The sequence below is a fragment of the Amphibalanus amphitrite genome, unplaced genomic scaffold, assembly GCF_019059575.1.
Source record: "Amphibalanus amphitrite isolate SeventyFive unplaced genomic scaffold, NRLGWU_Aamphi_draft 001279F_arrow, whole genome shotgun sequence".
Taxonomy (NCBI): domain Eukaryota; kingdom Metazoa; phylum Arthropoda; class Thecostraca; order Balanomorpha; family Balanidae; genus Amphibalanus; species Amphibalanus amphitrite.
This window is the reverse complement of record NW_024882772.1, coordinates 17,330-44,026: the sequence shown is the minus strand read 5'-3', so window position 1 is coordinate 44,026 and position 26,697 is coordinate 17,330. Positions and strand designations below refer to the sequence as shown.

Here is a 26,697-nt window from a genome sequence, read left to right as displayed (position 1 = left end):
CATGCTCGGAGGACACGATGACTGTCACCTAGCGGACCGGAGGCGCCTCGGCCGCCGGAGGGAGACCTACCTTGGGCGCTGAGCCGCCGGCGGGGGTGGTGGCTCGCGAGGCTGCCGTCGAAGGGGGTGCTGTTGCGGGCGGCCCGCGAGTCTTCTTCAGCGCACTGGCAAACACAAACAAATAATGGCGTCAAAGGAGCCAGACACGTGAGGCACACGGTGACGTGCGAACGTTATAGGCAAACGAGATCACTGAGAATGCCTTTATACGGTTCTTTGAAGTGTAGACGCACTCTCAAAGCCGTCCCCACGGCAGTAACTCTATCCCTAGAGTACGTCTCAACCTCCACTTTCTACCCGTCTACCCGGCAGTGCCATCGCGCCCTGGAGTTCCTACTCACTCTTGCAGCTCCTTGATCTGCCGGTCCTTGGCCAGCTGCTCCTCCTGCGACATCTGCATCAGGTGGAGCAGCCGCTCGGACTGGCTCTGCGCGCGACTCTGCTCCTCTCGCAGCTGCGCCAGCTCGGCCTGCAGCTCCGCCAGCTGCGCCGCCGCCGGCTCCGACCGGTCGCCCTCCGCTGAGGGCTGGGGCGCAACACAGGCGTCAGATCAACGGCAAGACCACTGTTCTGTCGTAAGATACCTGAGACTGGCAGCGCTGCCACCGTCGTAACACTAACAACGATGTCCGGGAAAATTTAATCATTGCTACAATTGTGACGGCCATCTAATGAACGTCTAAAGCACCTTTTATGTTTTGGTGTCGGGAGAATCATCAACATCATTTAATAAAGAGCAGTGGTTAATGCAAGCTCCAAAAATAGTTCGTACTAGTTATAATAACATTGTTTCGACCGATATAGATATTTCGACTCTGTCTGAGTCGAGATGGTCCAATCCACTTCCCTCCTCGGCTGCGGCCGCTCACCTGCGCCGCCTCCAGCTGGTGCAGCCGCGACTGCAGCTGCTGCAGCTGCTGCCGCGAGTCCTCCAGCTGCCTATTTGAGTCGGCCAGCTGTCGGGCCTGCTTCTGCAGCTGCTGGTCGCGCTGCTGCGCCAGCTGCCGCTGCTCCTCTAGCCTCTGCTGCAGCTCCGTGTCGCCGTCGGCGTGACCAGTCGATAGCCTCTGTTGGGCTTCCCGGAGATCCAGCTGAAACGTTTGCATGCCGCGGGGGATGGGGGTTCGGTCAGCTACGCCGAGTGAATGAGACGAGGAATAGGGTCGATCATGCTATCAGAATATTGGAAAAAATGAAATCACTTCTCTTCGGTAAACTTTTTAAGATAAAATTAAGAACCGTCGGAAGGTGTCACTTATTTTACGTTTACACTTTCAATTAGGTATTTCACAGTTCAAGAAAACGAAGAAAAGATCGACTTTCATGCGTACGACTTAGCTTGATAAAACATTCTCAGCTTTTCACTATAGAAGGAACTGCTTGTACCAATGCACGATAAGCAACGGAACAACGGATTAATGAATTAACTGTGGACAGGTTGACGGGGTTTCAGTCGAACTTGCACATTTATAAGGGGCTTCACCTACATGTCTAGTTAGTAGGTGCTAACTCAGATGTTTTGAACATAATAGTAGGTATACATGTATATGTACAAAGAGCTCGCATCGAAAGAGTACATATAAGAGAGAACAATTAACATATCGTAGGTATCACACAATTTTAAAACAAACGGAAGGTGTCATCGCCATTCAGGACGGTACTGTCGTAATTCATAGATCAGTCTAGGCTCTAACACAAAGCAATATCTGTATACCAACATAAATCAGTGGCTCGCAAGACCTATAAAGTAATGGCTACGTTGACGTATATTTATATGAACTTTATGTTATCCGTACTATTTATCCCACTCATCAGTTTCAGCATGTCTGGTTGAATTGAGTTACCAAAAATCAATCAGAACAATGAAAATACAAAAGGCTGCTGAAATGTGTGGAATTGAATGGAGCACGAAACAGAAAGCATAAAACTAATAAAATTGTCCTCATGTAGCCACACTTAAATGCAGCTGAACGTAATGTGTAGATAAAGGTCCAACGTGAAGCATGTAGGTGTTAGCCGTAGGTATACATAAAAAAATGAGCCAGCAATCTCAGGAGACTAACACTGAGTTCCACATTAACTGTACAGCGATTGGCGAATCCAGCACTTGATTGTCTCAATCATCCAGGGTTGAAGGCTATTTGTACTAAAACGGGTTGCATTTAATGTTAATAAAATTATCTGCCGAGTATAACATGCTATTCTTACGTCTGGATTCGCCGGTACTACGACATACAGAAGCGTGTTGTGCGGAGACATTTCAAACTAACGAGTGTGTTCAAATATGCTTACCAATGACAGGCCACGTTTAGAATCGACCATATACGTCCAGGCATTGCTGTAAGATTGCGGAGGCTGAACAACGAGAGAAAGAGAGAGTGAACACGAACGGCTAGATACCACGCAGGTGCGAGTCGTGCGGCGGCGGCGGCAGCGGTGGCGGCCACGGCACACCCAAGCGCAGTGAGAAAACAGAGGAGAGAGACAGCCAGAGCGAGCCACGACACAGACACGGCGCATTCGGCTCAAGGCAGCAGCCGGACGCGGACGGCCGTCCGCTGACCTGGGTCTTCTGCAGCTCCTGCACCAGGATCTCCAGCTGCGACTGCAGCCGCTCTCGCTCTGTTCGCGCGTTCTGCATGTCGCTCTTGGAACGCTCCAGCTCCGCGAGCAGCTTTTGTACCTCCATCGAGTCGCCGGCCGGCGGCTCCTCTGCCTGCGCCGCCGCCAACTGCTGCTGTTGTTGCTGGATCACCACCTGCTGCTGTTCCAGCTGCTGGCGCTGCTGTTCGAGCTGCAGACGCTGCTGCTCCAGCTGCCGCTGCAGAACGTCTCCCGACTCCCGCCGCTCGGTCTGGGAGGTCTCCAGCAGCTGCCGGAGCCGCTCCAGCTCCGCTCGCTGCTCCTTGGTGCTGCCCTCGGCCGCCTCGGCACGTCGCCGCTCCTGGTCGGCCGCCTGCTGGGCCAGACGGAGCAGCTCCGTGTCGTTACCGGCCGCGGCCAGCGCCTCCTCGTGACGCGTGCGGGCCTCTTCTGCGTCCCGGCGCACGCGCTCCAGCTCCGAGCGCAGCTCCCGAGAGGTGCGCTCCTCCTCCTCGCGCTCCTCCTCGCTGAGCGCCTGCTGCGCGACCAGCTGACGGCGCAGCTCCTCCAGCCGCGCGGTCAGCTGGTCGCGCTCGGCAGTCAGCTGGGAGAGGCGCGACTCCAGCTCGGTGGCGCGCCGCGCCGCCCCGGCCATCTCCGCCTCAGTCTTCTTGGCGCGGTCCTCAGCGGCGCGTCTCTCCAACTGGACCCGCTCCAGCTCCCCGCAGGCGGTGGCCAACTGCTCCTGGAACACGGCTACCCGCTGCTCCGCCTGCTCCCCACTGGAGCCCAGCTGGTCGAGGCGCTCCTGCAGATCCCTGCGGGCAGCCTCGGCGGTGCGCAGCTCCGCGGCCGTCTGCTCCAGCCGACTGTGCAGCGACTCGATCTCGGCAGCCATCTTCTCGAACTCGACTTTGGCCGCCTCGGTGCTGTCCCTGAAGCGCGCCAGCCGCTGCTGGGCGTGCTCCAGGTCGCGAGCGAGCCTGGCCGCCTCCGCTTCCACCGCCCGCCGCTGCTCGGTGGCTTTCTGCAGTTCAGCCTGCGCCCTCTCCAGCTTACCGCGCAGCCGCTCGGCCTCACCTTTGGACTCGTCGGGCGTGTGTCGGCGCCGCTCGATCTCCGACTGCGCCTGCTGCAGCTCGCCGCGCAGACGCACGTTCTCCGACTCCAGGTGCGCGGTCCGCTGCTCCAGACGCGTTACCTCCGTCTGCGCCGCCTCGTACCGAGAGCGAATGCGGCCCAGCTCAGACTTGATGCGTTCCAGCTCGCTCTGCTGCTGTTCCTTTTCGGAACTCAGCTTCATTGAGCAATTTTCGTATTTGTCTAGCTCCTTTTGCAGAATCAGAATCTCCTCGTGCCGCTTTTCTAGCTGTATTCGGAGTTTGCGTATCTCCATTTGTGCCGAGTCGTACTTATCGCGCATACGATCCAGTTCTCCCTGGAGTACTTCGGCCTGGATCCTCGACTTGCCATCGTCACTCATCGCCAGACCAGGCTCCTGGCTGCTCTGCAGACGATCTAGCTCGAGGCGAAGCTTTGAAGCATCCTGTTCAAAGCGTTCCTTCATTAGATGCTCAGTCTCTAGTTCCATTTGTGCCTTCTCCAGGCGCTCCCGGAGACGCTCAACCTCAAACTTGAGCCGCTCCTGCTCCTCCCGACCTCGCTCCTGTGTGTCCTGGTACTTCCCGATCCGCACCAGGTACCGCTCTATCTCTGCCTGGCCGGTGTCTGTCTCCGCCAGGGCTTTGTCGCGCTCAGTCTGAGCCTTCTTCAGCTCCGACTGATTCCGCTCCAGCTTCTCCTGGGCCTTGTCCAGTTCTACCTGAAGTCGCGCCGTCTCCTCGTTGCTACGTTCCTGGTTACTCTGAAGTTTCTGATACTGCGCCTTGGCACGCTCCACATCAAACGTCAGCTTCTCGACCTCTTCCTTCAGCTGTTCCCGCTCGTTGGCCAGCTTCTTGGCCTCCATCTGCGTTCGCTCGTACTTCTCCTGGAGGTGTTCCAGCTCGACAGTGATGCGCTCAGTCTCCTCACGGCAGCGCGCCTCGCTGTCCTTCATCCGCATGAACTGGACTGCGCTGCGGTCGTAGAGCTCCTGCAGCTTCTCGAGCTCCTCCTGACCGCGCCGCTGCTCGTCACGGGTCTTGTTGAGCAGCAGGTGGGCCTTCTCGCCGTCAGCTTGCAGCCGGTCCTGGTCCGACTGGGCCGTCTCAAGCCGGGCCTGAAGGCGCTGCACCTCCCCCTGCGACCTGGCGGGCAAGCGACACACACATGAACGTCAGTTCGTAAACGTACACATCGGTAATGGTCAAGGCGATGGTCAACCGAAGGTCCTTTGTTGAAGTCCAGCATACTTGACGTCAACAGAGTCACTTACAACGTCCAAATTGGACACCGCTTGTACGTTTTCGTGCAAAATAACAGGTATCATAACGATCAAACCAATCGGTAGGTGCGTTGGATTCTACAGCGTCGTTTTTCCTGAATTGGGGATCACTCACGAAGAGGATTATCATATGTTCTGACTTGAGATTCAGGGACTCGATACCCCATAAACGTGTATCACTTGTTGCATGGTTTGCATACCTATTTGAAACCAGACTTAGCGTAGACGAACACTTCTCAAGGTAGCATGACATCACGTACATGCTCGTGTATTTCGTGAGCATGTTTGTAAAAGCAATTACATTAGAGGGGATTTAAGAAATACATCTCCCGTCGAGGTTCAATCTGTACCTTTCATACTTTTCTACCAATCGTTCGTGATCGCGCTGCAACGTTTCCTTCTCTTCTTGGAGTCGACAAACCAGCAGATCATTCTTATCGAGCTTGTCCTTCAGATGATCTATCTCCGCGTTTTTATCTTCTTTTTCAAGCTGAAGGGAAGATAACGTAAAAGATAGTAACATGTTTCCGATAAAAATTATAGGTCTTCAAATGGATGAACTGATATGCAACATTACCAGACACGACCAAACAGCCCTCCGTTGGAGGCAGATAAGCCAGATGACAGGAAAAATGCTAAGCAATGCCTGCAATAGCTGACTGACCTGCAGCTTCTGAATCATGGCGGCGTTCTTATCGACCTTTTCCTTGAGGAGATCGAGCTCGGTATGCGCCGCGTCCCGGTCACGGAGCGCCTTGGTTAGCTGGCTCTGTAGCACGTCCAGCTTCTCCGTCAGACGCGACCTCTCCGCATCGGAGGACTCCTTCTCCTTCGTCACGCGGGTCAGCTGGCCCTGCGGAAGATGATGATAGAAGTCAAGGCCATATAACCGTCAACCGACAGACGGGCATTATCTGTAACTCTGAGGCGAGCAGGGTCAGAGGTTCGTCACTCAGCCAGGTGGGGTAGGGGATGTGTGCCAGGGTATATCCATGTGTGCTGTCTCAGTGTGGGCCCCTCATCGAAATGTGTTAATTCATTTTATGTATTCCGTTGTTTCGCTTATTTCATTGAAGTAGCCGCTGACGAACACTTTGTGACTGTTGACGTCTCCTCGTTTGTGTGCAATAGCTGACCTTTTGTCCCAATCTACGTCAGGAATTTCTTAAGCGGCTGACATTATTTTTGCACGGCCTTGGAACTCAATTGTGATAACTGAACGTGAAAGTTATTACTAGAATGAAATATAACAAATGTTTAAAACAGTGCAGTCGGCGCCAATATGTCGCCGTCTTCAGCCTGCATCCTGTTCTTAATCTAGCCATCACTACAGTTTAAAATTTTGGTAAAAGCAGCTCACTAGCCCCCATCAATTCCATTGGCGGTCACGGAGTCAAATGCCGGCCCTTGATAACATTCCGCTGCATGCATATGCAATAACGGAGAATCCTTTTGAACTACTTGGCCACTGAATATTCCTGACCGTTTGTTATCGTGCCCTGGGCCTCAGCAGATTCTGCGAACCGGGACACTCAGCGGCCGCCGAGCCCGGGCACCAATCATAGGCATCCGGGAGCATAAATGCGACGTTTACATTGCCGGCCCGGTCCGGTCATCCTGCCAAGTTTGCCAAAGTTGTGCAGAATCCCGCGGGGTCAACGTCGGGAGCCCTGCTGATCTGACTGAGGGCTGGGGATGCGAAACGAGATACCAGCCTAAGATTATCACCGGCCGTACACTGCCGCGCTGGCAAGACAGGAGGTCAGGACAGGGCACTGGATAGATCAAACCGATACTGGACAAGTGAGGAGTGGCAGCCGTAGAGCGGCATTCGGTAGCGGATAGCGGTATATTTGTTGGAGTGCAGCAATCAGTAACAGTAAATGGAATACGGGCGTCCGGTGGCAGTCCAAGCCCGCTGACAGTATCCGCCCTTGATAAAGCATCTGAAATACGGCAGTATCTGGGAAGCGACAGCCTGGGATGGTATGTATCTAGGAAATGGCAGTACCTTGGAAGCAGTGGTATCTGAGTGGCAGTAGGAATCTGAGGTGCGGAAGTATCTCAGGAGCAGCAGTGGCATCTGGACAGCAGCAGTATCCGGGGGGACAGTATCTGAAGAGTGGCAGTCGGTGACGGTAGCTGGGGCGTCAGCATCTGGGGAGCACCAGGCGCGCTCTGGGCCGCAGCCCGGCCGGTCAGCAGTCGCGGTGGCTGCCGCTGCCGGTCGATATAGCCGGCCTGCCCCGGGACATTGCCGCGCGGCCTGCCCCTGTCAGCAGGGAGCAGCAGTGACCGTGAACGGTCGACGGCACCACCTGAGACCGCCCTCAGGGGACGCAGCCAGAGCGGCCCCAGATTCGGACAACTGAGCGTGACGACAGGAAAAACGGCTCTTCCGCTTTGCTGGGACGGTAAATTAGGCATGGTCGCTTGCTGATATACGATAGATACATTGGATTTAGCCACACCAGCAAAATGCGAATCTCATGAATAGAAGATAGTATGCAAGACTACGAGACTCGGCCGACTCGCTGAAATGCCATTTTCGAACCGACGCATATTCCTTCAAGATAGCGACTGAATAAATGAAGTGTCGCAGACGTTCAAAAGACGTTCAAAAGACGCTCCATTTCTCGGCTTTTTCCTTCCCTCCGAAGACAAGACCCTTCGCGAACCGACTCGCCAAATATTGCAGCACTTGATTAATATTTGGTAAGAAGACACTCAATACTGAGTAGTCTCTGTCAGAGTTGGTGCAACTATCGGCTATCACCAGCGTCACCACCGCTACCACTGATCGCAGACGCAGCGTCTGACGCTACGCTAGACAGAGCCCGGAGGAGACTGACGGTCTCATACTCTACTAAACCCCGGAGAGCCCTTCCGATTGACTGGAGAAATGGAGGGCACACCGTCAGTGTCTCCTCTCCGTGAACGCGCCAGCTCGATGGCCATCAAATGAAAGAAGTTGAGCTCCAGTGAGCCGCGATGGGAAGTCGCCCGTGGAGATTGAGGCCGCGAGAAGTGAAATCTCTCGGCAAAAGCCTTTTGAAACGACGATGATAGTGATATGGTGGTGGAGGTTTTACACCCTGGCTTAGTTCATAGCCACTCCGGTAGGGAAAGACACCAACCCGAAATATTTATTGTATTTGTGCGCCGTTTCCCTCAAATAAATTTTATTTTATCATCATTGTTTGTTTTTACAGCATGCGCAGAATACCTAAAACACAATATTAATAAGATGCTATGATATCGCAAATCCAGTTATAATTGAATACCAATCTGTTTTCTAATTTGATCTTTTCTTACATGGGCTTTAGCGAATTATTCGCCACGTTTCCAACCAACTACCGCGGACCAAGACACGGTATAAGTCTGGGTGGTCACACGCCGTTGGCCCCTGAGCAATGCCGCTGAGCGGCGACAGGGCCCGAGCGGCGCCGCCACGGTGCCAGTGCCCGTCGCCGGGCACACGGGACGATTAATTGAGTGACCTGTTCGGAACGGTCGCGGCGGATTGGGACATGATTGCACGCGGGCTTTGATTGCAGCGTGTCTGGCTTAACATTGTCATCGGATTGGGAGGGGGGCTGGGGGGGGGGATTATCGACGGCGACCTGTTACCGAGGGAGAACTGTTGACTAGACGTTGTTCTGTAGACATGCCTTCAACGGTTCAGTGATTGCAGAGAATCGAAGGGGTCCTGGTTTGACTATTCGAACAGTATTGAACGATGTAAGCATTTCTGTAATCACAATGTAACAACGTCTTTTTAGAAGTGCTCTATAAGTAAAAAGCTGTTAAACATACCTGCGTCTTGTCCTGTTTGTCCTTCAGCTTCTGAAGCTCAGTCTGAACCACCTCCTTTTCTTTTTGTACTCTTGAACACTGCCCCAGTGCCTTGTCAACTTGAACTTGCAGTGAATCTAATTCATAAACTGCCTTTTCTTTGTCCATTTGTATCTGAAAACCGATCAAGTTCCATGTAAACAACCTATCATCGCTGTCTAAGGAAGACGAACTCTGCTCAGCGGAACGAGGTATAAAATGCATGCATTAGAGTCCATTGATCATATATAAATGATGGCTGCATTAGAGACGACAGATCGAAGAAGAATGTCTCCATTAGCTTACATATCGGAACCCAATTGAGACTCTTTCGGAGACTGTGCGCCCCGGAGCGAGCCGACAGCTTGGGAGCTGCTCATTCAGAGCCCTGTATATCAGCCCATCTTCGGCTCTAAAAAGCCCATCCATGGGCTGGATAGTATCCCATCCATGGCTAGATAACAGCCCACCCATAGTTCGGCAGCAGCCCACCCATGGCTGGATAGCAGCCCACTCATAGCTCGGCAGCAGCCCATCTTTTTACGTTTACACCCGATCGTGTCCACTCACCCGCCGGAGTTCGCCGGTGGTCCTGTCCAGCTTGTCCTGCAGCTGAGAGAGCTCCAGCTGCGTCTTGCTGAGCTCTCCCTGCGCCTTGTCGTGCTGCAGCTGAGCGCGCCCGACGCTCTGCTGCGTGTGCTCCACCTCGTCCCGCAGGTGAGACACCTCCGCCTGCAGCCGATCCTTCTCGGTCATACACCGGGTCAGAGCCATCTGAGTGCGGTCGTGCTCCTCCTGAAGCTGTTCCCTCTCAGTCTGCGCACTCTCCAGACGAGTCTTCAGACGGAACACTTCGCCGGAGGATTTCTCGAGTTTCTCCTGCAGCTGTTCTACTTCCACCTGCGCCCTCTCGTTGTCGCCCTGGTGGAGACGCGATTCTGTCTGCGCACGGCGCAGGTCCGTCTGCGCTTTGTCCAGCCGCTCCTGAAGGCGTTCGATCTCCAGGGAGGCGGCCAGACTCCCGCTGAGGTGGCGTTCTCGCTGTGGTGTGTACACTGGGGTGGTTGAACGCTCCCAATCGCGCGCCTCACGCTCGCGCTCACGCTCTCGATTGACGCGCTCGCGATCACGCTCCATCTCGAAGCGAAGTCTCTCGTTTTCAGCGTGCAGTCGATCCACCTCGAGATCCAGCTTAGTGGCCCTCTGACGTGCCGTCTCGATCTCGGAGCTACGGCTGCCGGCGTCTCCCTGTAACCGGTCCAGCTCCGCCGAAACCTTCCCCAACTCTGCCTGCGAGCCCTCCAGACGACTCTCCAGCCGAGTCTTCTCTGCCTGAGCACGCTCCAGACGCACACGCAGCTTCTCCAGCTCAGACTCGTGGGCGTGAAGTTTCATTTTGAGGTCTGCCTGTTCTCGTTCGCTCTGCTCTCGTTCCTGTGCGCGCTCCTTCTCAGCACGATCCCGCTGTTCGCGCAGCTGCGTGATCTGCCGCTCTCGGTCTCCGACGGCCTCCTCGAGCGAGGTAAGAGTTCCCTCTGAGGAGGAATGGTGCGCCTGGACGGCAGTGAGCCGCGAACGAGCCAGGTCCACCTGGCTGTCCTTTTCCCTGAGCAGCTCCTCCAGGTTCTCCACCTTCCCAAGCAGCGTTAGAGAAGGACGAGGTGGGCACACGTGTTAGAACAGAGAAGATAAGAGACGGAAAGTGTGGTAAGTGTGATTGGTCCGATCAGAGGGAAATTCACAAGACGGAGGTTTACTTGCAGAGGTTAATGTTAGAAGAGATGCAAGAGAGCTGATATATGATACCTAATATTAGATTTGTTAGTCAGTTAGTAATAACTTGCACAAGGAAACTGCTGTTAGTTTCAAGATAAAAAAGAGTCAGGCCAAGTTGAAGCTGGGATGCAATGAATGTCTTCACCCTTCACCAGACTCGTTCGGTCCATACAGAGTTGTGATGTCGCGATAGGTCACGTTTCCTTGTATATTGGGGTAGTTGAACCACGAGTGCCGCGAGTGGCGGAGGATCTTAGGATGGAGTTTTTATTCTTTACTTCACAGGGAAAGATAAGTGGTTCAAGGATGGCGGTATCATAGTTAGTATCGAATACGCCCGCTTACCTTTCGCTGCAGGACGTTAATTTTCCGCTCCTTGATGTCGAGATGGTCGCGCACTTCGTTCAGCTCGCCGCTGAGCCTGTTGCGCTCCTGTGAAGCTTGAAGAGCTGACTGCGTCTTCTTGTCGATTGTGCGATTCTTTTCCTCCAGGCGCTGTCGAAGCTCCTCAACCTAAGGGAGGAGACGGCAGGACCATCAGTCGTGATAGGGACCTACAGGAGCAATAAGCACTTTTTAAACTGTAATGAAATTTGTGTCTAATCGGTCACGTCTGCAGAGAAGCGTAACCAGGTAACTCACATCAGCCTGGAGCATGTTGTAGTGCTCCTCCTTGGCGCAGAGGGACTCCTTGAGGACGGCGATGTGGCGCTGGTAATCGTGCTGCTGCTCCTCCTGCGTCTTCAGCTTGGCCGTCAGCGCCATGATGTCCTGATCGCGGCGCTGCAGTTCGGCACGAGCCTCGTCGTACTGCAACGAGACGCTGGTTATGACCGGTCCCTGCAGGACTGGAGTGCTGGCGGTAAGGGAGGGACCCCAGGGGACAGTGGCAGCCCCGGGTCGGTGATCCCGGGCACAGAGCTGCAGCTAATGCTCGTGAATTTGTTTATTGATCTGTTTCCGTCTGCGACTTGCTGATGAAGATCCTGAGTTGTGAGAGGTGACCCACTCGAAAGCAGGCTAGTGCCTACGCTAAAATTTGTCACAACCAATGTTATTTGGGATTTTCATAAAGATCAGATGAGAAGGAAGTGACATACCAGTGGAATGATATGTATTTACACAGCTTTATGTCCCGCAGTATGATACATTGATAACTTGTGTTACATTAAATAACATACGAGGACAAACCTTTTTTCAAAGTGCAGCCGTCAAGCTAGCTTAAGTCAACAGTCGCCTACTTATCTGATCACTTCCATTTCTTCGCGCTCATCAACGATCACCCAGTGAATGATTGCAAGCACATTCTATGAATCTTACAAGAGAACACCAAACACAAAAAGCAGGATTGATGCAAGGATATGCTCCTGTCAGATATTATATGTGAGCATCAAAGGCCATGCAAGCTAAGGTAAGCATGCTTTTTACAACGTTGTGTCATTCGTGCCAACCTCGTCAATGACACTTGCAAACATGCTACACTAGATAAGTGTTCAACATCATTTTGAGGAATTAGACACCGTTTACCACTTCCAGCTAAACGTGTCTCGGAGGTAGACATTCGGCGGAACACAACCCCACGTCTCGAATACTGCACGTTTGTCTCGTAAATGGCCCGACAAAAAGGTATGCTTTTTGGAACTGTAGGCGAATTAACCGTAAATGATCCACCTTTTCATACCATATGTATGTAGTTGCTTAGTGCTCACTCAGCACTAAATTATTATCGATGGCCCATTGTAAACTAAATAGACGCAGGTCGCCTTTCAATAGTAGACACTTCACATTGTTGTGCTGGAATTAGTCCTGTCTACCAACGGGTAAAATCAGTTGCCCATTTATCGAGTTACCGTCCATTACTGTAAACCATTAGCGCTGCAGGCGCAGTTATACCACGCATTATCGCTGGTGGGGAGATATATCGGCGGACGATGTAACTAAGATATATGATGAATTTACTGAATTTATTACCTAGAAATATTAAATGAAGGCAACTAGGTATTGTTTGGATCAAAGGGCTAAAAGACAATGACTTTCGACAGAAGGTAGGTGGGAGTCGCTAAACTTGTCTTATTCCGATGCGGGTTAGTGATTTCAACTGCATGGGGCTACGATATACTATATCCTGAATCGAAGAAACATGCGACATGTTCCTTGTTCTGGTTCTGATGAGGGTTAGTTATTTTTGAAGCATAAATCTACCTATATTATTCTAAATAGAAGGAACGTGTGGCCACACATTCGAAGACGCGATTGCAGCTGGCCAGTGTAGCAAGGGAATGAAGGGAAGGAAAAGTACAGAAATAAAAAGAGCTGCATCTTGAGGTTCATCAAACAGCGCGGTCCACTGCTGTTCGGCGGTGTAGCAGAAAAGAGATTCGCTGCTGGAAGGAACTCGATAGTAGAGCTGGTAGAACAGGGGAGCTTGAGAGTCGTTGAAGAGATCCCGAGATAGATCTAGTGAGAGATCCAGATAGTGATGAGATCCTGAGATAGATGAGATCCACCGGATAGAGATGTAAGTATCCACCTTGCGTACAAATGCATCTGATGGAAGATGCTTTTTAATTTAGAGGCTTGATGATTCTGTTCATTGTATAGACCATGATGCACGAGATGCTTCTTCGCTGCTCGGATTAGGGATAACGGGATCCGATCAGCTGGGTTTGCGGCACAGATGGGCAGGTGAAGGACAGGGCATTCGAAGTCCCGATGACCACTGCCAAACTTATGGGTGGTAATTACATTGATTAATTGAATGTGATCATTCGTCCAGTCACCCATCCCTATATCACTGGCCTCCCCATTACGAAAATTGCCCACTTAGTTCGTATTAGCGTTGCTAGTTTTAAGTTGCCCTCAAGAATCATTTGTTCGACTGCCGTAACCGAACTCTACCAAATTCCTATCGGCCTTACTCTAAGATTCATGCGTCATCATTCTCACACCCTTGCTCGCATTACGTTCACATTTCATGTATTCACCCAAATTTAATTGGTAGCCCCCGAAATTCCCTCCGATAGTGTTAGGCGTCTTACAAACCATGGTCTCCCCGGCGAGATAAATGTCTCTTTCCGAAATCCAGTGCATGCTCCGCTAACCGGCGACAAAGATACTTATCGCAGGGCCGTCCAGAATAATTGCACCAATATCCACCCTACTAATTTATGGGATTCACTACACGTCCGATAGACTTATAGTACACACATACACGATTTATATCCGACTTATCTCTCTATCCGGGAGAGATTACCTATGCCCTCTTCCGGTCCGCGTGTAACATTCCCGTTCACGACCCAGGGACCACCGTTCATATCCTGGAACTCTCCTCAGGAACTCTCCTTAAACCATGGGATTTACTCTTCAAGGCCTTACGTGTCCTGGAGTACATTCTTCCCTCCCCTGAGGCTGTCCAGTACCGATTAAGGTACCTTTACAAACTAAGTATGAGGACTTATTCGGGACACTACGGCTCGCCTTATCCGCACTTTTGGGTGACTCACCCCTGACCCTCGGCTTCTTGCCTTTGGCATAACTTACTCTCCACTGCACACTGTGCCAATCTTCCCCTTCCCCCTGCCGTAGAAACCTCTCACTGCCTTCTCACCCAGTGTTACCTAAGCGGGAAAACTAACAGTGGCCGGTACCACTGGCGGAAAACGTGCATATGCCCTGCGTACGTGACGGTGTGTCCCTCTTATTATTCCGGTCTGGACTTGGGTTTAGAGAAGTGCATCTGTGTCTCATACAGTCATGCTGGTAAACGTTACGCCATAGGAGGCGGGCAAACAAGCCGTCTGTGCCTCACAATGCCCTGTGCCAATATTGGTGGAGTAATTATTGGCGCTAACTCTCAAGAACGCGAATAACAGAAACGCATCTAATCGTAATCTCAAGTCCTAATTGCTGCTGCACGCGTGAACCTAATCATCAGTTCTCGTATACAATCCTAGCAGACCTTGAACCGCTCTTGATTTCATCAGATGATCTAGAACCAATTAGTACGCACCGATCTGTCGTCTGGTTGTGTTCCACCGTATCATAGTGAATTGCTGAATGCTCAAACGGAAATGACTCCTTGAAACTCGTTCGATAGCTTCTGATGGGCTACTAGTTACCTAAACAAATTATCTTTATAGAGTGCCAGAATATTGTCATAGGGTCCCTAGCCTTTCATAGGGAATCTATTTTAAATCATCCTATTAGCAGTAAACAATGCGCATCAAACGAAGTGCAGTCCTAAATATCAAATAGCATGTCATATTTAAAATTATGCATTAACTGTTTACGTTCTTACCCCGTTGCAACTTTCCACAACTAACCATGCTCCTATATACAATGACCTTCACCTACCGCCCGCGCCCCAATTACGGCTAACCCACTGCCCCTGTTGTGGCTGCTTTTTACGCCCTCTGGCGGCTCAACGCCCGCGTCGAGAGCGACGATACTGGCCGCCGGCTGGCGTCGCGTCGACAGTCAGTCAAGGCCACGCCGCGATGGGCGCGTCATCACTCGCGGTGCAATGCTCGTGCGTGTTGTCTCTTCTGGCCGGGTGGATTCACCGGATGTGTCAGTGAGTGTGAATTTGGTAAAATATCGCTGCAATATCTCCCTGTTCGACATCTCATCAGCTCCATTCAACGTAAGTTTTTTTTTAAATTAAATTCCTGTCCCATTTAATCGTTCCCCAACAAAGGTGGTCCTTTCTAGTATTTATTCTACAAAAGCACAACGATCGGCACCTATATTAGTCGCATATTAGTTCTAACCACAAACAATTCTACATCTACCTGTTACTCGACATTTCGCAATTTCAATGACGCAAAGTGACCATCTAAAGTCGCTAAGTGTCAAACCGTCAACCTCAAACCACTGCTCGCAACTCTGCACCTAAGTAACAGAAGAAATTCCGCCGTAAGCTCAAGCATTCGTATCTGTCGGAAACCATAACTCATAGCCATATTCATAGATCGATCGCATGAATCAGTCGCCACCTTAAAACATTACATTCCCTTTCAACCGTATTTACCTGTTCTATAATTGATTTCGACTTCGCAATTAATTCCTACAGCAATATTACCAATGATTTCGCAATGCAACTTTTAGTGAGTACAGCACGAATCTAAACCCTTAATTTCACAAACGTTCCAACCTCAAAACGCACCTGGCCATCGCCCATAATAAATCGAACGAACCAGCTTGACCGAAGACAAAGACATTTCAACGCTGTCACACATCCAGTCATCAATCTCAACGTTCGTGACCATGAGCTGCTTATTCAAATTTTAGCCTCTCGCTCTGGGCCTAATCGTGAACTCCAACTGACAATAACGGTTTGCTGGCGACTCTGACATGACTTCGAAATTCAGATCCTAATATGCTACTAGGGTGTCTGGACCAATAAGCTCAAAGTAATTTAAGTTTTCCAATTCCAATTGAGAGTGCATTTTATGGCAACCGAAAATGTTTGGCAGTCGTCACGGCACGGCAACCGGGCAGAGGGGGGGGGGGTCAAGGATTGGGATTGAGCAGACTTTTCAACAACACTCACATTCTGGAGTTTCTCTGCGCTTCCGCTTCTCAGTGTGGTCACAAGCGTCGGCTACTGTCCTCGGTTCTGATCACTCGAACTGAAGAGGCTTCTCGCGGGTGACCCCGGACTGACGGCGGCCTCCAGATGGCGTCTCCGGCTCCAGCTGTGGACTGTGACTCTCGGCTGCTCGACTGTGATTCTCTCTCTGGTTGGGTGGCGCACCCTTTTATAGTTGGGGGGGGGAGGGGTGACTGCCACGCCCTTGCGACGTCATCTTCCTCTGCCTTCTTCTGGTGGGTGGGGCCGTAAGATGGCGCCCTCTGTCCTGTTTAGTCACCTTGCTCCTCTGTGCCTGCAATTTTTGGCCGTCGAATCGTCTTCGTGTTGAGTGCTTTATCATTTTAGTAATCGCTGGCATAAAACAATCCCCGAAAGGTTTGTGATTTTCGAGTTTTAATTTTGGTTCTTCAATTTCATTTTATTCAAACTTTTGTTTCCTTCCGTTTCGTCTGCCGGCAACGCCCCTTGTGACGTCACTCTTGCTCCGCCCACTGGCCCGGGTGTGGCCGTAAGTCAGCGCCTTCTTCCTCTGCGGAGATCTCTGGAACTACCTCATGAGGCCATTGTGAGGTCGGTCACCCGGTTGTTTTGCCAGGGTCTTTCACCCTGGGCTGCTGTACCCGACAAAGGAGGCTGTGTGCTCCAGCCGGCATCCATCCTTGACACTGCTCCATGATCTGTTGACATATCTTACTGATCCAGCGCTCCCAGCCGTTATCTGTCCTCGGCGTGGGTCCATGAGCTGTTGACAATGTTACTGATCCAGCTGTTACTTGTTGGGGTTCGAATCGTTCATCCTGCGGTAGCTGTCTCCAAAAGCGCGCGTCTTAATGGGAGTTTAACGGCTGCCCATTCTGTGCGGACAGTGATAGATTAGGGGAACTGGGGGGGGGGGGGGGGAATTGGGTGTGGGAAAGCGAGGCTAGGCGTGTGGCCGGACTGCGAGGGAGAGGGACTGCCGGACCGAGCCGTGCCGAAAAGATACTACGTTAAATGTTCAAGATGTAGCGTGCTACACCAGCACGTCATTCATTCGTAACACACTCCATTCTGTATTTACACATCAGCGACAGAAAAATAAGCACCCGGGCAAAAAGCCGCCTGCCGCCGATCCGGCGGACAGAAGCGTTTCCACTGGCCGTGCAGTGGCGGTTAGCGGTTTCTGCACAGCCCGCTCACTTCCGGCGCACTTACTTTATCCTTGAGCAGTTTCTTTTCGTGCTCGAGGCCGCCGGCCCCGGGGGCTCTGGGCGAGCCGGTGGGCGCGCGCGAGTCGCGTCCACTCAGCTGCTCCTCCTGAGCCCTTCCCAGCTCCGAGTCCAGGCGCGCTACCTCCTGCTCGAGACTCTCAATGCGTCTGTCTTTGACCTCCAGGATACCAGTCAGCGTGGTGGGGTTTTGGCTGAGCTTCTGCTGTATTTCCGCCTGAAGTCGGCGGTACTGGTCTATGTAGTTGTCCAGCTCCTATAGGGGCCACGCGACGCGGTCAAACGCCGTGGGCCGCCCGACTTTACGGCGAAACGGTGCAGTGTATGTACAGAAGAAACACAGTCAACAAAAGGAACATATCCGAAGATGTGCGTCCAGGATCTTTGACCTTATTTGTTTGAATACATAGTACGCTACGTTTCTTACGATTGAAATTGATAAGTGAAGGGAACATAATGCAACGGTATTTCCCGACAGATAAAAGCAACACAAATTCTAAGTAATTAAACAAATCTCGTGGGAACACAAGAAACCAGATACATATTTAGTTTTAATAACTTGACACTTTTAACAACAATAAGAAATAAACAAAACATAAACTCATTTGCGGCCGCGACCTGACCATAACGCCTTGGGATCTACTGGACCTGTCCCGATTACTTGATGCATTCCACATTCATCATCTCAGCTACCCAATTTCGTCTTATCTACCAACCAACACAGGCGGGCTACTGGCTCTGATTTCACCACCGAGAGAGTTGCCTCCTCCCTCCCGACCTCGGGACACTACGGGCCGAGCGGGGCGCGCATGCCGGGCCGTCGCGGGCGCTCCAGTCGCCACTTACTTGTCGCGCATTGTCTAGCTCAATGTCTCGCTCGCCGAGCACGGAGACGAGGTGAGCGATGCGTGCCTCGGCCTCGGCCAGATCCGACTGGGTGCGCATGTTGGCCAGACACTCCTGGGGCAACGCTTTACCACCTAAAACGGGCAGGCATGCGCAGGCCGGGTCAGCCGGGTGGCCCCTGCAGGGTCGGCGGTGTCCGACGCACCAGAGCCGGTGCCGGGGTGTTAGCGGGCCGGCGTGACGCGCCCCGAGCGGTGCAAACATGTAGAGTTAGTGGGAGGAAAGGTAGTTATAGTTGGATGTTGAACAAGCAGTGCGACATCAGCCCCGTCCGCACCCTGTGTGACATAGCTCAAAGCGCTGGACCCGCTTTCCCTTGAATTATCCAGCATCATTTTTCATTAATTTTAGGCCCAGAGATGATCTTTGCTAGCGAATACAGCAGCAACTCTGATTTACGAGGAAAATTTGTACCATGATTCACTAGCTTCAATCAGCGATTGCGTGCGGAACGGGAGCCGCAGGTAAGCTCTGCGCCAGGGGAGCCCGACGCCTCCTTCAGCTCTCCGTCGCTAGAGACAGCGGCCACGGTCCCGGTGGGACTGCCGGCCGCTCCCACCGTCGGGTGCGGCCGGTGCCGGGGGCGGAAATTGGCGTACCATAAGTGAACGCTTCTCCGGGCGGCCAGCGTGACACTGCGCGGAAATTCATCGAAAGCAAGCACAGGCGCTACATGTGGCCAGGTGCCGGGGTTAAGAGGCAGTTTGCCGCCTGCATAAGTGCACTGCACTGTTGTGGAGATGTTTGCGATGACCGCTTACCTGCCTCCCAGCGGTCACAAACCAGAGCTGCGCTTGACATAACTCTGCAATTACGAGCCACTCAGTCAGGGGGCTCCCAGCGAACTGGCTACCTGTGGTCAGTCGCGGGCTAGCTAATATAGATAAGTCTCCATTCGGCCGTTGGGGCGGGTGGGGCGGGGCTGGACGGGCGGGGAGGGGAAGTCTCGCAGACAGACAGGCAGGCAGGCGGCACTACTGCACCACTACTACACAGGACACCAGCACTGGTGAGCGGCAGCACCTGCTTGTGAGCGGCCGTCTGCGCCTGCTGCTGCGCCAGAAGCACCTCCTCCTGTTGGCCTGCAGGACAGACGACTGTAGCCGTCAGGTCCGCTGGACTTCAGCCGTCAGTGCCGCTCGGCTTCAGCCGGCTCACCGTCAGCGGCACCGTCAGCCACGTCAGTGTTGGCGTCAGTCACGTCAGCGTCAGTGTTGCGTACGCCATCAGTGTCAGCCGGATCAACGTCAGTGAGGCACCATCAGTGTCAGTGATGCCACGTCAACGTGAGTCCATCAGTGCAGTAATGGTTGACTTCAGTGTCAGTACCTATACCACTGTCAACGTCAGTGATGTCCCATTTAGCCTCATACTTGTTAAAAAATGGGCGTCAGTGACACTACTATTAGCGTTAGTTTTGCGCGATGTATTAAACTCGAGCGTAGCGATAAACTAGAAAATAAATGCAACGTTAATAGGCGAGTAATCAAATGGGCTTGCTTGTAAATACAAAACGGCACAAGAACCTAAAAGCAATTCAATGAGCCTACCTAGCGAAATAAGTACAGGTAGCAGAAGAAGTTCTCGTCAACCTCGTGCTACATTTCGTAATTAGCTGAGTAGTTCCGTACATTCCAGTGCACAGCATCTTTACGTGATTAGTCGACTGCGGAATACCTACGGAATATGTAAATTATCGGTTTTCCTATTCGGTGTCTGTCTGCAATTAAAGGTGATTGGAAATGCGTGAAAAAGATAGCAAGATGAGATTTTCAGCCCCAGACCTTTCATCAAAGTCATTTCATCCTTACGTGGCCAATATGCCGACCAATACCCTATACGTGACTCACCGAGACCTTTGTGCTGCAGCATCTCCAGGAGCTTCTTTATACTCTCGTCCCTGGAGAGAAGAGTCTGCTTCTGAGCCTCAATGCGCAGCTCGAGCTCCTGCGAAACAGCAAAGCAATGCTGGCCCTGAACCACTGATACGTGAATAGGATCGATGACTTATATGATCAAGTGATTTTTCTTATATCAATAGCTTCAGCTTGTTCATAAATTTTATGCATCACTACCGTTACATTGCATCGCGTAGGCCATGCGATTACCAATTAAAGGGACTATCCCACCTTTAACATGGGGTTTGAGTTGAGATAGCCAAGTTTGCGGCGAGGTTCAGAAACCACTATCTATCTAGGTTGCAACCCCCGCGGCCTCTTGGTGTTGAAGAAATTCGTTCCCTTCATTTGAAAATGGGCCTTGTACAAGGCCCTATCTTCAACATGGCCCGACCGTTAGTGTGACGTCACCTCGTTTAGTCATTCTGATTTAAATGGGTTTGTTCGTTGAAAAATCGCTTAAAACTTGGTCTGAACTTTGTTGTGGTGCCTACAGAGTAAAAAGAATCAGCTTTATGACAGTAATGTGGCCTGGGGAAGGAGGTAATTTTGGGCTGTGACGTCACATATTTGAAAGTTTGTGTTTGGAATATGGGAAGCCTAAGATGTTTAATGAAAAATAAATGCCAGAACCGTGTTCCTGGTCATCCAATCTATAAAGTCGGGCACAATTTAACTGGTTTTAACAACGTTTTAGAAGGTGGGATAGTCCCTTTAAGCAGAACTAAAAATGTGAGCAGGGCTGGTAAAAAGCGCCGATTCGCTGATAATATCGGAGCCAGAAAAATACCTGTACAAGCGATTTAGGGAGCCAGAAATAAGCGTTTCAACGCAAGTATGCATGTGCAGGATAACTGCAAAGTTTTGTTTCATATTTTCATTTTATTTCTACGACAAACCTCAAAATACAAGATGCCTGAGCACAAATATTAAATTAGTAGCAGCATTCAATTTCCCAATGAGGTCTTATGCGCAATGTTTGTCTACAAAGTACAAAGCTGGTAGCCTATTCAGAATAGCTGTAAATGTTTACCGCGAACAGCGTCAGCATTCATCAGTCGAAGAGCCATCAGTCGATTTCCAGCTTTAACACTACGGAGAATAGGGCTCCGTAACTTTTATCAGTTGATGAGGACCTAGTGTTGAGGGAACGGGGAGCTACGGAGCCTTCTACCATTGGTGGTTCACTGTATTACCGACTAGTTTAGAACACAAATAATGATATTCAAATGTCAAGTCTCGTGCAGGGTTGCGGCACAGGCAAACTGTGTACATTTCATGGTATGTTGGTTGTTGTTCGGTTGGATTTGAAGTTGCCCCTCTTCTGTATAGTACATCTCATAGCAATATCATAGACCACCTACCTCAATATTTTAAGCTGTGGAGCTAGACATGGCACTTGTTTTTATTTTGAAGGTGCATACGGATACCTAACTCAAGTGGCTAACGATACTCGCATTTATTTGCCAACCAACCCAGTATGGTTAGCACTTAGCATATTTGTTACTAAATTAAATTAAATTTTGAATATCAAGATATGTTCCTCTTCTGCATGTTTTTCATTTTCTTTGGTACGTCATACTCAAAATATGCTTATTTAAGCAATCCTGATTTATATTTCAGGCATTTTGTAACTAAAATTAATATTAGAGTTATATTGCCTTTGTGTTTCAGTTCTCAGCTTAGGACATCATCAATCATGTGTATCTCAGATGACGCAGACAATGACCACTGACCAGTCTGCGGAAGATCTATGCTGGTGGGCGAGATGATGAAATTTCCTCTGTTGGTGAGTCAGTATTATATTTTTTGTCAAACAACATTCATTGCCTTACATGCATATGCCTTACATTTCTGTCACCAACCAGCTTAAACAAAAGTAGAAGAAATTATATTCCTACATTCTTTTGCTGTGTTCGACACCAGCCAATGTCCCAAAATCAGGATACATCAGTGAGTTATAAGTAAAACTAAAATAGTTACTGATGATGTTTAAGGTGTTCCTGAAAAAGGACGTTGTTCACTGCACTTTCAAGCCTTTTCTGTTACGAGTGTTAGGAGCCACTTTTCATGGCCGAAAATTTGGTCAGAGCCACCAAAACCATTTTTACCAGCCCTGAATGTGAGAGCAGAAAAACTATCCTTCGGTGCCTTCATCGACAGCTTATATATTTCACCGAGGTCCAACTACAGAATCACGACTGCCAAAATGACAGGTATCGCGTGATTAGCCTCAAAGTCTCCGTATCTACCCGTCCAGTACAACAGGGCGGGGGGGGGGGGAGCAGCGCGTCCGACGGCTCAGCGACGCTCCTCAGTTCTCAGCGTTGCGTGTCGATCACATACAGTCCACAACACGCACCTTTCGCCTGGCACCAGCGGCTCCCAGGTGGTGTTTTTGCTGTCCAACTGGCACACTCGGAACTAAAGCACACCACTAAAGCGGCCTTTCAAAAACAAATGGCCACTGGACTGGCCCCATCAAGGCTGTGATGCGGAAAAGAAAAATATATTGCGATATGAATAATGCATATGTTCAGAACGAGCCCACCGAGAGCGAGCTAACGTGGGACAATTTGTTCCTTTATATGGAGATTTGTTCTTTTATATTCTTTTATATTCGGTTCGCTCAGTAAAGAATACTTATCATTATTTCGTATCATTAAAAAATCAATCATTAACACACAGAATCATATCATTAAAAAAATAATGAAAATAATAATATTCCCAGACACCGGTCACTCGATGCCCCGGTACGCACCTTGACCGTCTCCTTGAGCATTGTGTTTTCTCGGGTGAGGTGGTCGTTCTCGACATAGAACTGATCCAGCTGCTGCTGTAGCTCCACCACGGCCGGGTTCTTACCGCCCCCTCCGCCGCGCGAGCGCAGCTCCTCCTCCAGCTGTCTTATCAGCCCGGCCTGCTTCTGAAAACGTAACGCAGTCGTGTACGTCATTCACACAGTCCTCAGCTTCCTCGCTAAACGCGTAACTCTCAGTAATGCTGTCCGACCACAGTTCTACTTTTTGCCGGTAGATGTCAGCACCAGTCGCGCCTGTCTGGGTAGTCTGTTCCGCAGCGCTTCTGGGCTATCCGGTGCAGTATCACTGGGCGACAGGTGCACACTGCTCGCGTGGTAAAACAATGAACTGCGGTGTTATCGCAGCATTTGCATTTATTTCCTGTTCCTCTCGCATGAGTTGAGTGAGTGAGTGAGTGAGTGAGTGAGAAAGTGAGTGAGTGAGTGAGTGAGAGAGAGAAAGAGAGAGAGAGAGAGAGAGAGAGAGAGAGAGAGAGAGAGAGAGAGAGAGAGAGAGAGAGAGAGAGAGAGAGAGAGAGGAGGGAGGGAGAGAGGGCACTGAACGGTCGCGAGCCGCGCCCAGAGCGCCCAGGGCGCGGCCTGCGACTGCGCTGAGAAGAAGAAGAAGCACTGAACGGCATGGTTCGTCTCCCATTTTCAAGCCCAAAGCTGCGGAGTGCGCATCGGAGCCACCTCCGCAGTCTGTCCCCGAGGCATCCGCATCCCCAGTCAAAAATACAGAGCTACACATAAAATGCGCTCCCAGACCAATTCCTGACGAGGGACGTCGAGATTTAAGATACAATAATATGTCATATAAGCGGAAACGGTCGCAGTTGTCCACAAAAAATAGCGATGTGTCGCCCTGGATTTGGGACAGCCCTGCCCGCGGTCGTTCAGTGTCAGCCCGCCTGTGCCCCTTGTGACGTCATTGGCGGCCGTTCCGCTGGCAGAGTGCCCGCAGGTTGGCCTCTGAACCGGGCGGGCGAGCCGCTGTGGTGACGTCACCAGCGTTAAACACACTGCTGAGGCTCCGAGCTGCTGAGCTGCGATGGCGGCGTGGCGGTGGGAAGGGCAGAGAGGCGGAGGCAACGGTGGAAGACAGTCGCAGCTCATAATTATTCGAGTCGTCTGGTTTCTGTGTCTGTTGTGTGTCCATGCAGAGGAGCTCTGTTTAACGGCGTTCAAGCTCATGGTTCAGCGCAGCTCCCTTGTGTTGATTCTAATGGCATTGACTTGGCATTGCATTTCGAAATAAACTTTAAACGTTGTTCTCTACCATTGCACCCCACTTCATTAACAACATGTGATAGAAAATAGAAATGGACTAATGAAGCGGACACTGTAAGCACAACTGATGAGTCATGAGTTGTGCTCACTGTCCGCTTATGACAGGTAATATGGACAATGGAAATATAATTTACAAAATGAGAGCTGGTAAATGAAAAAGAATAAAATAAAATGCTACTCGGAAGAGCAAAAAGATCCTCATAAAGGCACTACAATCCTCTATATCATTTCCGTCCAATTTCCTGCGGCTAGCTATCATTGCAGCGGCCGGATCTGACTGGGATATGAGTGGTGTGGTGTGGCCGCCGCTGGTTGTCGGCGGGCCGGCGTCTGCTGCGCCTCACAGAGGGGGTAAGGAGGGGAGAGGGGGAGGGGAGGGGTGGGTGGGGGGGGGGAGAACGTCTGCAGGGCAGCGGTGCAGCACCACGCCTACGGACAGTCTACACGAGCAGCGAGCTCCAGATGTCCGTCTGAGGGGCTGGTGCATGGGACAGGGAAGGGAGAGGGAGGGAGGGAAGAGAGAGAGAGAGAGAGCCCATATACTAATACAATAGATAATATTGAAACAGAAATGTGTCTTTTTAGAAAATATGTACATAGTGTTAATAACTACAATATGATGAGCGTTTACCGTCAGTAATTTTCCAGTCCATCGTCATGTCTCATTCCAGCCCCCCCCCCCCCTCTGCAGGCAGAGGCGGTAGCACGGTGTACCGCCAACAGCGGCGCGTGACATGGCGTGGGGAACTCATCACGCCTGTCTCCCGCCGGAACCACGGCCATGAATGGATAATAATGACACCCTGACATGGCGCCAACACAAACACTCGGTCCAATCTCACGCGGATCGTGTTGTTCTGACAAGAGAATACAAGCAGGCCATATAAAAACATTGCCATCGCTTGTAACTACGCTAGCAGAAACTACGACCCAGCAAGATAGGTGGGTACAGCACTGATGCGGTGAGAGTCTCTATGGTACAGCGTTATTCACAACTTCAGTGGGATCTATTTTTGCTTTACCTGTACTACTTACTTCCCAAATGTATGGATGAAACAACTTCGGATTCGCAGCGGAGGGGCTTAAACCAGTCGCTTATCATTGGTCAGAGGTCATGATGTGTCTCACTGCTTGTAAACTTTTCAACGTGTTTGTTCGGATATTTCCCTTGGATAATTTAGGCAAATAAGTGGACGATTAGATAGCCGAGTTGATTTTTTGCTCATTTAATAAGACAGTCAATTTGGAAGAAAAAGGCAACGGGTTATTAACTGTAAACAGGGCACAGACGTATAAATAAACGTCCGTGCCCATTTTCACGGACGTTTATTTATACGTCCGTGAAACAGGGACTACATTGAGCATAAAAACATGGAACTTATGAACTTGATGGTATTTACTGGCGCATCACACATCCTCACGAGATAATTATATGTCTGAACGAAATTACCTTCCTGATGAGTGCGCTTTACCTACCGTGGATTTCAGCCTCTTTCAATGCTTGTTTGTACGCATAATTCGTTTAATGAAGTGCAGTTATAGTGAACAATGCTGCGGTTGAAAAATGTTGGGAGAGAAGAATGTAATGCTATTTGCAAACAATGTCCCATTGGCATTTGCTGATATCACCAGTATAACGCCTTTTGGGGCGACTAACGGAGCGAGCGAGAGGGTGGGCCTTGCACGTGCGAAATTGCGAGGGAGTACCTCCAACTGACTTGTGCACGGCACCCTACTAACCGGTCTCTAGCGATGTGCCAAATTTGGGCACAATCGGCCCAGCCGTTCTCGAGATCTGGAAGCGGCACCCTGCACGTGCGCACGTGCAAAATGGGTCCCAACTGACTTGTGCACGGCACCCTACTAACCGGTCCCTAACTGTGTACCAAATTTGAGCGCAATCGGTCGAGCCGTTCCCGAGATCTGGAAACGACCCCTGCACGTGCGCACGTGCAGCAGCACCCCAACTCTGGCACATGGATATGCAGTGCCTAGTGGGTGCCTACCTACATGCCAACTCTCAGCGCAATCGGCCCAGTAGTTACCGAGATATTGCAACAATTACAAAAGTGACACCTCTTGGTTTTGCACGTGGCACGTGCATAAGGGGTCACCCACATGCATCGGGAATAGTGCAATACTTGGTAGAAGGAATGAAGCTACCCTACAAAAATTACCGCATGTAAATCGGTCAAGTGGTTGCTGAGATATAAGCCTCGCAAAAGCGTGACCACGGCCGGCCGGCCGGCCGGCCGGCCGCTCATACTCAGAAATTTCCGTTAATCTAAGGAAAGACTACGCTCGCTTCGCTCGCTCCGTAACTAGGCATAGGTATGTACTATGTAGGCACGTGTCGTTGCGAA

The 26,697-nt window shown here is 50.9% G+C and overlaps 1 protein-coding gene and 1 long non-coding RNA gene across 2 annotated transcripts in view; one reads left to right on the top strand and one right to left on the bottom strand.

Annotated features, from left to right (window-relative positions):
• Nucleotides 1–26,697, bottom strand: part of LOC122371799 (trichohyalin-like) — a 37,847-nt gene that overhangs the window by 4,054 nt on the left and 7,096 nt on the right. Inside the window, exons 2-15 of the mRNA XM_043348497.1 lie at nt 23,006–23,170; nt 20,197–20,293; nt 18,287–18,420; nt 17,427–17,696; nt 11,282–11,449; nt 10,985–11,152; nt 9,434–10,495; nt 8,846–8,998; nt 5,694–5,882; nt 5,380–5,519; nt 2,624–4,892; nt 930–1,151; nt 402–586; nt 71–164 (exon numbers count right to left, since the gene is read on the bottom strand). Of these exons, the coding sequence (XP_043204432.1) occupies nt 71–164; nt 402–586; nt 930–1,151; nt 2,624–4,892; nt 5,380–5,519; nt 5,694–5,882; nt 8,846–8,998; nt 9,434–10,495; nt 10,985–11,152; nt 11,282–11,449; nt 17,427–17,696; nt 18,287–18,420; nt 20,197–20,293; nt 23,006–23,170 (5,316 nt within the window). The remainder of the gene's footprint in view (nt 1–70; nt 165–401; nt 587–929; nt 1,152–2,623; nt 4,893–5,379; nt 5,520–5,693; nt 5,883–8,845; nt 8,999–9,433; nt 10,496–10,984; nt 11,153–11,281; nt 11,450–17,426; nt 17,697–18,286; nt 18,421–20,196; nt 20,294–23,005; nt 23,171–26,697) is intronic.
• On the top strand, nt 21,469–24,137 carry LOC122371800. The gene is made up of 3 exons (XR_006254784.1): nt 21,469–21,525; nt 21,919–22,033; nt 23,998–24,137. It is a non-coding gene; the product is annotated as an uncharacterized LOC122371800 (long non-coding RNA).